The sequence below is a fragment of the Taurulus bubalis genome (assembly GCF_910589615.1).
Source record: "Taurulus bubalis genome assembly, chromosome: 10".
NCBI classification, from domain to species: domain Eukaryota; kingdom Metazoa; phylum Chordata; class Actinopteri; order Perciformes; family Cottidae; genus Taurulus; species Taurulus bubalis.
Window position 1 is genome coordinate 19,773,322 of NC_136598.1, and position 12,063 is coordinate 19,785,384.

The window sequence follows — 12,063 nt, forward strand, 5'->3', positions numbered from 1 at the left end:
TATCTTGAGTGGGGATATACTTTATATTGCAGTTTATTAAAGTTTTGTACAATACATACACATATATATATATATACAGTTATCATCATACATACCAAGGTTTTACAGTAATATCAGAAGACATTGTCAGTACACATACCCTGGTACGGAGCTTTGAATTACAATATAACTGCAACTTACCTGAAACAAAAAAATGGACGTTGAATGCTTTAAGAAAATAAATACATAAGAGCAAAACACTGACCAATAAGTAAAAACTACAACATGTTCTACAATTTACAGTAATAATATATACAATAAATACGTAATTATTTGTGCTAGATTGAAAAACTATATCATATACTTATATTAAAGGAATTGAAAAGGGATCAAAGTATGAATCGTGCAATACAAAACTAATTTAGAAAAACATAATTCTTTTTTTTTATTATTGACTCTTCGCTGCATATATTTGTAAATAAGTCAGAAGAAATCCCCCAAAGTCAACAGATGTCCACATTATTGCATCAGCTGACTGTCTTATAAAAGAAGAAGAAAAGAGAAAAACAGCCAGACATGCTATTGTGATCATGAACAACATATACTTAACTTAACTATCATTTTCTAAAATCATTGTCGTTTGGATGTGACAAAAATAATTGTATATTTCACATTTTCCTAAATGCAACGTTGTGCGAGCCGGCTCTTCATGTACACTGAGGGAAACAAATCATGTCCACACTACAATGAGGTAGAGAAATGTGCAGATCTCTGCGAGTAAAGTCCTGCAGTGATGCAGCACCACACACACTCACTGTGTAACATTTGGCCCGGCATCGATGAGCTGCTTCGCTAATGATCTAAAACGCACGTCCAATAGCTTGAAGTGCTCGTCATCAATAAGCCTATTTGTTCGGTTTTATTTTTGCTCTACTTTGTTGTCTATTTGTTTTGTGTTGCTCTTTGAACGATCGCAATGAAGCTTACAAGAATAGAAAAAAAAGTCTATTAAAAATAGTTTTTTTTGTCTTCTCTGATTGCAGACGTGACAGGATAGAAACACACCTTAAATGTGAAAACACATTTTGAGCCTCATTGCTTCAACAAGTCTTCAATAGCGTCTGATTAATGTTCCTATTCTTAGAACCAACTGAAAATATGTCATCAGAGAGTCACGCCTTGATCAAAGAATGTGTGTTGAATGTTTTGAAGATGTTACAAAAGTAAAGAGGACGCTATAACCAGAAAACAGTTAGTGCTGATCATAACAATTACAGAGGCAGACCTTATTTTAGGAATAAGAGAGGGTAAAAAGAGAAAGCAGGTTTCACTGCATTTTGGAAAAAGAAAAAAAAACAGAAAAAAAACAGTGGCTTAAAAAAAATCACTGTCAATATTTAAAAATTCTAACTTAAATTCAATTCTAAAATATATTTTTTCCTGAATATATATATAACATTTCTATTAAGTCTGTATTACTTTTTATTTTATTTTTTTAAAGGCACAAATGTGTTTCTCCAGGGAAAAAAAGAAAGATTGGACCAAGAAAGCATTAAATTACAAAATCCCTTAAAATAGAAATTAGGTAATTATCCACTAGTAGATAAGTGTTTTTCAGGTGGAGGGATGGCCCCCTGCTACTACGAACACATCTGGCTAAAGACATGTCCGACAAACTAGACAGTTGACCATCCAGGACAACCAGGGAGAAAAAAAATCCACAATCTGTCAGGATCACAGAAACACATTACTGTTGGTTCCTCCAGTACTGTGCTCACACAAACTCTGTATTTTATGGCACTCGAATACCCAATCAGGTAAGAAACTAACCATGCATCCTTGCATAATATTGCAATTCTCCACAGCAATATTTACCTGAATATAACAGGCACTTGATTCTTCCATAAAGCTTGCGTTTGTGAAGAGATGCCTGGCACCTCCTCTGGCCGTGATAGGTCCCCAATGGCCAATAAAAAATGTGGTTATTCCATCCAAAACAAAAAAAAATCAAGTAATACCAGTGGGGGAAATGTATCAGAAATGCCCGTATTCATAACTGGGAAAATATTTCCCTGATGCTAACTCGCCTGCCTCGAGAGAAACAGACGTTTCCTGTCCTGCTACCACAGTAAAGCACACAATAGTTGATCATCTTAACGGCATACAATTAGGACTATAAAGGCGCGCTGGAATTGCCTGCTGGTACCACAAGATGGCTGCTGGAACAATGCTTCTGCAACGTCTCCTCCGTTCTCTGACTGTGGAATGAGTGAATCAATCGCCACAGAATGATCTAAAACAAATCGAGGACTGAGCAGTCTTTTCCTGACGTGCATGGAACATGCTGGTGTCCATACAGTGTCCTACAACACTGACAGCTCCACCTCCTCACACAGCAGGGGCTCCACCTCCGGGACGCTAAGTAGCGCGCTGCCTTTGGCAGAGGTGTTCTTCCTGTACACGATGAACTGGGCGGTCACCTGACCAGGTCAAGGCTCAAACAGAAACACAAAGAGTAGAGCAATGTTATCGTCTCTTAGACAATTTAGCGGAGTAAACTGGTTCAAGTTGTCACACAGATTATCAGAAGACATGACAGATAAGACACAGTCATCTCGTGGCTCAACTTGTGAGTTAAAGGATACAAAGAAGTCAAGTATGAGGACTCCCAGGCTGCCGATGAGCCAGGCCAGATGTTTGATGATGAAGGTCTGTTTGGAGCCCTTCAGTGCAGGCAGGACCACGATGACGCTAAACCCATACGTCCCATTGCCCATCATGGCCAGGGCAAACAGCAGGTAAGAGGTGCCCTCCGTAGACTGTCGCTGGAACTGGAATGAATGGAGGTTACAGTATTGGACCACAGTATTGGACTTGTAGCTGTTGTTCCCTTATTTACTTTCGTACTGTACTGTTACTGTAGCATCATCTCCTACCGTACTTATGTGAAAAATAACACACAAAAATACACAATCAGAGAAAAAGGAAAAAGGTTTGGTCCTATAAGTTAACCACTAGCCAGGTTTCTGTTTCACTCACAACAAGGGATTTGCTTTCTGTGTACTTGTGCTCCAAACAGTCGTCATTTTATCTTTTTTAATCAACAAATGGGTGATAAACAACTAATGAAATCATTCTACTAGCACACACTGTGCTGTCTGTGGCATGGCACTGGACATAGTGATTTTTTAGTTTATTCTAAATGTTGGAACTACCAACTGTCATTCAGCACAGACAGCAGGAAGGATGTCCCTTCTGAGAGCATCCGTCCAAGATTGCGAAAGCAAGTAAACATATTAACCACTGTAACCGTGACTATGCTAGTTACCAGTTTATTATTAAATGGGCTGACAACCAGCTAGTGTTTGCCAAAGTAGCACTAAAGGTAATCAACAATAACATACATATCTATTCATGTTTATTTGTTTTTGTTTCAATAACTGGATGACACTAACTTGTCACTACGGATGATGTTGAGAAAACATTTGGGGCTTTCTGCTGAGAAAACAAGCCTGTTTCAACATGTTGGAACTTCCGCGGGGCAAATCCGTCTTCAATGATTTACAATACTCAGGTTGAGTGTGCGTGTGTGCGCCCAGAAGTTTATCTGGCACTCGCAGCACACTGAGACGATCCCCTCTGGTGATAATATCTGCAGTCGAGCCAGGATGTTTCTTAAAACACAACGGCACCATTGTCTTCCGACGGCTGGTTCTTATTTTGACACACATACGGTCATCCGGGAACGCACACACATCCCACCTCCCGCTTCAAAACACACGGTCCACGGTCCCCGTTGACAACTAAGTGACATATAATGAGTGCAGTTTCACCTGAGAAAGCTTTCCAAGATCTCCCGCATTCAAAAACGAATAAACGTCACATTGCAACGGAGACCGCGCCCAAACGATTTGCCACTTACATTTTTATAGAGCTGGGGGAAACGGGAGCTGAGGTAGAATATAGATGCCAGGTATCCACATATGTAGCCGGTGATTTCCACCGATTTAGAGGTAGCTGGACTCTGGCAGGGACGAGGACACACAGAGAGGGTGAGAGAGGTGAAAGAAACAGTACGACCACAATCTTTAGTCAAAAGTGAATTCATGTGTCCAATCAACCCTGATAAAATCTGGAAAAAAAGACGACCCAAATTGAATTTGCAAGCACCTTAATCTGAAACCTGTACATATGGATGCAAATATACACGGCACACAATCTACCTACCTGGGGGTCTAAAGTTGCACTATTGTCTACGATGAGTTTGGGTAAAGCCAGGAGAACTAACGTAGCAGCGCCACACCACATGAAGCACAGCCACTTCAACACAGGGCTTTCTAGAGCACTCACACAAACACAAAACAAAGAACTGACAGTGAAGACATGTAAATACTGCCCAGCATGAGCTAACACTCCTATAATGTCTGTACCTATTGTGTTATACTGAGTGTAACACATATGAATCGTATTGATCTCCGCTGTACTACCGGCATTACAAGTAGACGGCAGCAAAGATTACATTAAACAAAACTATCATACGTATATATGCCGGGCTGTGTGCAGTCTTGTATAAATCTCAGCATGAGTCATCAGGCAGTCATGCACTCGTGGCTTCAGTGGTAACCACTTATCATAAGCAGATAATGTTTGCAACGGCATCTGTCATCTCTGAAGTTAGCAGGTGTCTAGCTGTCATACAATCCAAAAGATAAATACAAATGATTGAGTCAACAGCAGGAAATACTTCTTTACTTTTAACTCAATGTTAGGGCTTACTTCTGCTGGAGCTGTTCTTGATCTTATAGTAGAGAAACTGGGAGATGAGAATCAGGTCAGTGAAGATGTAGAACACCACCGTGACTACCTGAGAAAGGGACATGGAAAAATAAATAAATGATTTTGCAACTTTCGCAACATTATTTGGTTATGAGTAGATGAGTTCATACTGTGCATTAATTCCCTCTATAGAGACAGAGCTATGAGAATAGTAAAAAGGTGGGCACAATGATGAGTCCCCACACAATTCAGGTCTTCAAAAGACAAAACCACAGAAACCTTGTGCCTTTGAAATGTGTTTCCATCTAAAAGATGCCGACAAAATGGTCAAAGTTATAGCACCACATGTTTTTTTTTGACAGTTTCAAGCGCAGTATTTGCAAACAAATAAAAACCTTCAGCGAAAAGAAGGCCTGAACACAGCTTGATCTGAGATGTAATAACTTACCGAAAGGAAATGAAATACATTCACAACTGAGATCTGCCAGGGACCAACAACATGAGGGTGGATGGGGTTCACAGTACAGACACGTATACACACCGAAGACGAGAGAGCACGTTTGTGTTTACCTGAATGGGCAGCTGACTGGTGAGGTAGCAGCCTGCAAAGCTGGTCAAATCTCCACTGAAGAGGAAGAAGAGAAAGCCGAAAGACATGGCCTCTTCCACTTTACCGTTCCGATAGGCCTCATAGAACTGCCTATAGATGGATGGATGGATAGAAAGAGACAGATGGGTGGATAGATGGATTGATGGGTGGATAGATAGATAGATAGATAGATAGATAGATAGATAGATAGATAGATAGATAGATAGATAGAAGTTCATAACCACAGATCTCCATCACTTTAACCATATTACTGGGTTGCACTTCAAACAAAGTAACACTTTATGAACATGGCAAACATCACGTTACATACGGCAGAGTGGACAGCAGGAAGCAGAACATGGACACGAGACCGACCACCACGCTGCAGTACTCCCACGCGTTCTCCACACACTCCTCCAACAGGTAGAGGATCCACGGGGTCCCGTTGACGCACACCGGCCGGCCCAGCGCCGGGGCCGTCCAGTTGGCAGCCACGTCCGCACTCTTCCCGGGGAAACGCGCGGTGGCCATGGTGTTTATGACGGGACCTGTTACACCAGTTGCAGGCTCGGTCCTCCTCCTCCCCCTCCTCCCCCTGCCGCGGCTTCCAATATGTGAGTAGGTGTGAATGTATTCTGACACACAACCCCAATGTAAACAGGTCCGACACACCTATCTCGTGAAATAGATGTGTGAAGACTTGTTCTGTCATTTGACGAGTCTGGAAGAGAAACAATAATAAAAACAACAACTGCATCAGGTAAAAAAAACAAAAAAAAAACTGAACAAGTGAGAAAGTGTTACAACTGCTTTAGAGGTTACCCCGAATCAGTAATTACGCCTTTAATTCAGGAAACTCCTCCTCATTTTGTGATGATTGCTCATTTGTTGTTAATTTGAGCTTAATTTGCATTCCGTTTAGACGCTGCCATTAAGGCTAATTTACATAGACTTGAGGGTGAGACGCTAACGCGTAAAGATGGGATAACAATCAGCTTCCGGTTACCGCTCAACAGATGAAATGGACTCCGTTATACTGCAGAGTGTGAATGGGTCTGCGTAGATTTCCCCCACATCCTCGCACATTTCCGTGAGCAGTGTGTCTGGCCTTTGAAGAACATTTTACATTAGCTCCTAGCTTAATGTTATCCATCGCTGGTGGTCTCTAAGTGACAAGACATCCTGAATGACATCACAACATCCGTTGAGGATTTTCAGAATAATATCCCGGCAGACCGTTATTTCTATACCGAGGTGCAAATTGATAATAAGGAGCATGTATCATGATTTGTTTCTAATTAATTATGCTTTATTGTACACTGGCTCATTTAAGCATAGGCTCTCTAAGTGCATATGGCACTGTATAAATACAATGTGATTCCATGCAGGACCGCTACAACGAATAGTTTTGCCTAATCTAATGTAAAAGTATGGTAACTATTTTACAAATTAATTTTTGAATTTGATAATTCTGATCATTTCGATAATTCCGAAATTTCAAAATAGGTTGTTTTCTTTTGATAACGTGCCCTCTCTGTCTGTACCAGCCTCGCGCCAGTATTAAAGGAGACAAATCCTGCGCTTTTATTTTGAAAGCAAAAGTGCTTATATGACTTACATTGCTTTGTCACGCCGGAAACTTCCGATGGAGGATGCCATGGGGAAATACCTCCACCCAGAGCCGTCTCAATTATCTCTTCATACGGCTCTGCCACCACCTACTAATCACATAGACCTTTCATTAGTGCAATATTAAGAGAGTAAATATAAATATATTGTTAATGTAATAGCTAAATAAACTTGTACTAGGCTTCATTATATATGTATGTATTAGCCTATTGGAATAATTGATTTAAACAATCGTACTGCTGCTACCTCTACTACTGCAACTATAACTACCACCACTAATGATACGAATGGACTTGTGTCTGGGCTTTAAGCTGACAAATGTAATATGGCCTTTACCTTTTCCTCTGCACCCCATAGATATATCGTCCCTGCCAGTAGTCTCATTTTGGCACTCAAGCAAACATTAAACAGTATGTCTGAGCTGGGAAAAGAGATTAGGGATAACTTTGATTTGGAATGCAGCCATGAAGTCATTAGGCCTCATTTAGCCCCCCCCCCCCCCCCCCCCCCCCCCTCTCTCTCTCTCTCTCTCTCTCTCTCTCTCTCTCTCTCTCTCTCTCTCTCTCTCTCTCTCTATCCTCACTGTGGAACCATGCTGCTTTAAACAGCTCCTTGTTAACTCAGAGACATCGTAATTTAGAGTATATATTTGCAAAAACAAATGCAAAGTCTAGCCTGTAACAAAAAGTTGAATTGAATTACAGTTGATACATAATTGCCGGAATAGGGGAGTTACCGAAACTAAAAACGTGTAAATCAAAATCATGTGTATTTAAGTCACCTGCAGATGGAAGAAACCGTCAATCGGTGCTGACTTTGAATATAGTAATACAGTATATTTAATAAAACCCTACAACTTAAAGCCATGACCTAAAATTACCGGAACGCCTGTTAATTGATAGCCTCATCGGTGTGTAACCAGCGTAGGAAAATCTATCAGCTACTTTCTATATTTCCAGAGGGCACTTGAAGGCAGCACCTCAACCTGTCGCCACCTCCATCCACCTGTTGGGCCACGCGCGCTCGTCGGCCGCACGATGGCGCGCTTTCCAATTGTGGACGATGAGACGAGGATGAATAAAAGGCTCGCTCTGTGGGAGAACTTGAAGCTGTGCAGGGGTAATTTGTGTTGATATGTCCCGCTTCGGACCGAGGTTTGGACTTACCGAACGACGCTCAGCCATCCAGTGTCCGCGCGTCCTCGTCCTGCACGGAGCAGGTAAGCTATCCGACTCTGTAGGTCTTAGGAATTGAATCAGGTTTCTTCTTTCTTTTTTTAAATTCTTCTTGCATAGCATTCTGTTTATAGAGACAAAACCGCGTTGCCTGGCTTAAGGCATGAATGCCACCCACATTCCCTGATGTCGCGAAAGTTGACTGGATGAGGTGGAATCGTGCGTCGAAGCGGCGATGTGCCACGGTCTCTCCTCGTCGTGCATCAAATGCATTTTACTAGTGAAATCTGAATAGGAATACACAGGGCGAGCACGCAGGTGGATCGGAGAGGTGTTTTCGTGGGTTGTCGCCAAAGGTACTGAATGCAATATACTTGTTAATTATTGCATATGCTGACTACACACATTGCCTTCATATACGATACAGGGGTAAGATTACGAGTACATATATGGCACTTTATAGTGCAAAGTTTTAGGTTTGCCTGGAAACATTGAGGTATGCTAGTTATTTTACACCTGTTTTGCTTCCATTCTCTCTCTCTCTCTCTCTCTCTCTCTTCTCTCTCTCTCTCTCTCTCTCTCTCTCTCTCTCTGTGTTTCAGTGTAAATACAGAGGAATGTGCTTTTGGAGCTTGAAAGGCAAGTTCAGTCGCATTACTCACATTTAGACTTTCCATTCCTTCTCTCAGAGTGTGTGTGTGTGTGTGTGTGTGTGTGTGTGTGTGTGTGTGTGTGTGTGTGTGTATGGGTGGGTGTCTCTCTCTGTGTGGCTACAGAGAGAGGAGGGACTCCTCAAGGTCACAGACTTCTGAGGCCAACATATCTTGATATCCCAGGAAAGGAGGAGACTGTCCTGATTATTTTCATTCATTATTTGAACGGATATTGAAATTCTCTTTTGGCCGAAAGGAATTTACTTTATATAGAAAACTGTTGGACACGCCATTCAAACAGCAGCTTGCAATCCATTCATTCATGTTTTCATTCATTATTCCTTTTCCTGCCAAATCCGTCACGTGGTGGCAGCCAGTTTATCCCAAGGCAAGGCAGACGCATGGACACACACCCGAGCCCATAGTCGCTCACTTGCTTCTCTCCAGACCACAAAGACCAAATACAATGTCATTGCATTTTATTGTGTCATTTAGAACACATGCATTCATGTAGTCTGACTGCTAGTCTGCTAGTCTTTAATTTCATTCACCGTTTGACTTGGTTTCACAAAAAACTCCATTTTTATATTGGAATGATGACACACCCGCTCTTCTAATTCTTGGATGGCTGAACTGGGTTTATGTGGCGTCATCTCCCAGTTATTATTCTTACGGCATTTAGGTGAATTTCAGCGACAGGTCAAATTAGGTTATGTATGTGTATATGTAATTTGTAGGGGAACAACTTGATGTATACATGTTTTCCAGGATCTGCACTCTAATACATAATAGGCTCCATCGCCTCTTTAATATACTCACACACGAGGCGGGAAATCTAAATAATGTGGAGAAGGCAAGTTGTGAAAAGATTTCTAAACTTGGAAGCATATTAAACATGTATTGAGGATATTTGAACGCAGCTCACATAATGAGGTCCTAATGATTGATGCACTGAATGTATTCCTTTAAGCCTGCACTCCTGGGTCAGACCCGTATATGCTGAAACCAGAACATGCTTCCGTTCAGCCCTCTGACTTTGGGCTGCTGAAGGCAGAGGGGGGGACGAATGAATAATGCATGCTTTAGAACATGTGTGAGTATGTTAGTTGGCCGAGTGTGGCGGTAATGCACTTCTCCAACCAGCACTTCTCCTTTCTGCGATGGAAATCCTCTCAGCGGTCGAGAGTCTCACAGCGCAGCAGAGCCAAACTTGAGAGCAAAGAGGATCCCCCGCCATCACACTTTTGGTTGGATTCAATGCTATTTGACACAGTTATGCCGACAGAGACTCTCTCACACACACACACACACACACACACACACACACACACACACACACACACACATACGCATAGGGAAACCAGTTCAAATCAGTCTACGGGATCTTCTTTTTGTTCTATTTTTTCCCTGTCTGGGACTCAAATTAATTTCACCTTGGAATCCACCATGTGGGATTTCTTCTTCATCTGTGGGTTTATAAAGAAACCCTTTATAGTTTATGCCTGATACTGTAGCGTTTCAGTAGAAGTGCTCAGTAATGATCCATTGATTAGTCCATCAACAGGATAAAAGGCCACGAAGGATACATTGAACCGTTCTTACCTTACTCTTTGGTATTCATAACACATCTGCATGCAGGCAGTGTGGCATCCATAAGTGACACACTAAGTGTTCCTGTGGTCTCGTTCTGCTTTCTCTTATCGTGTCCACAGTGACCCTCATTCTCAGTCTCTGTTTTCTCTCCACATTTCCAATTCTGCCTTGCTTTATGTCTCAGTGGCTTCAGTGTGTCTTTACAGTAGCTATTTTCTCCGGCTCCTGTCATACTGTAATTCCCAATCGTTGCTCCGCAGCTGCATAACTGCAGGGCATACATAATTGAGAACTTTCCCTTTTGTCTCACACACACACACACACACATGCACATATAATACAATACACTCATACATTATGCTCCGATGCCAAACTTCGGCGGTCTATGTTTCAAGAAGAGTTCTCTGCGGCGGACCTATTTCCAGAGAAGTCCTTGGGGAATCTCTTCATAGTGACTTCGTCCTCTTACTTATTCATGAAATTCATGGCATCAGTTACATAACTGATTGGCCCCGTTATAGGGAATAACTAGCAATGAAACGAGCCTTTAATCATACCTTTTAGTATGGACAGTGGATTTCTGCTCAGGGTGTGACAGGAAGATATGACCGGAGACACACTGTGGCATAGTTTGCCTGTTTGATGAGATAAAAACTTTTCAGTTGTTGTCACGCAGACATTCATTTTGGGACCTGATCGTTTATTAAAGAGTCCTGGAATGATTCTGATGCACTCAAACACCAGAAGGTTCATCGGAGTAGAGCCGATTAACGATTATTCCAGTCGGCTTCAAGCTTTGTGGTTTGGACTTTTGGTTGAACAAAACTAAACGTAACTCTGAGTCTGAGGAATTTATAAAGGCTAATTTTCACAATTTTCTGACATGCTTGAGCCTCAACGAGTCATCGATTCATTGAGGAAATAGCAGGCGGAGTAATCAATGGTGAAAATAATCATCAGATTTAATGAGCTTGTACATATTTAGGTCTCACTGAGGCTATTTTGTGAGCACTTTTTATGTATATGCACCCTTTTAATGGAGGAGCAAATGCTATATTTACTACACATGCTGGCGCAAACCTTTTAAATTCACTTAGCAGGCCTCATTTCTCAGGATACCCTCCAGCTTTCCCCAACACCCAGCAACAAGGGCCGTACATGTTTGACTTGTAGCTCTGCAATTTGAGCTAACATACTTCTGCATTTAGTTCATGCATTCACACAAAGAAAGCTTATTTTGGTGCACTTTTAAAACACATGCTTCCTGTTTGCATATTGGCAGAAATGAACAAAGCAAACACTTGATTCGCTATGACAAAGTTGATATGATATCTTGAGAGTAAATGCTTACGTTATCAAACCCTGTAGCTCCAATAAGAGCAAACATTATCGGTGAAAGTCCAGGGGATGTTTTGTCAAATGGATCCTGGCTGCAGAATGAAGGCCAGCTGGGCATCTTTATCTCTGTCTCAATGGTGTGAGATGAGGAATTTCAAATGTTTAAAAAAACGGCTTTCCAACAGTGTTCAGGCAGCTTCTACTGTAAACCCCTTCTTAAAAATGTTGTGCATAAATAAAAACTGAAAGAAAGATAGTCAGACAGATATGAAGCAGTAATGTAGAGAAAACAGTGGAATGCTGGGCTTTTTTTCTTCAGTCTCTCCTTTTC

At 41.5% G+C, this 12,063-nt stretch overlaps 1 protein-coding gene across 1 annotated transcript; it reads right to left on the minus strand.

The window, feature by feature from the left end:
* Positions 1 to 2,154: 2,154 nt before the first annotated feature.
* On the minus strand, positions 2,155 to 5,875 carry LOC306742900 (lysosomal amino acid transporter 1 homolog; the record flags this gene model as incomplete). The annotated part of the gene is made up of 7 exons (XM_079225352.1): positions 2,155 to 2,459; positions 2,625 to 2,810; positions 3,902 to 4,003; positions 4,207 to 4,316; positions 4,756 to 4,843; positions 5,326 to 5,451; positions 5,672 to 5,875. 7 exons carry the CDS (start codon positions 5,873 to 5,875, stop codon positions 2,343 to 2,345), a joined length of 933 nt encoding a protein of 310 aa, XP_079081478.1. The 3' UTR covers positions 2,155 to 2,342.
* Positions 5,876 to 12,063: the final 6,188 nt, after the last annotated feature.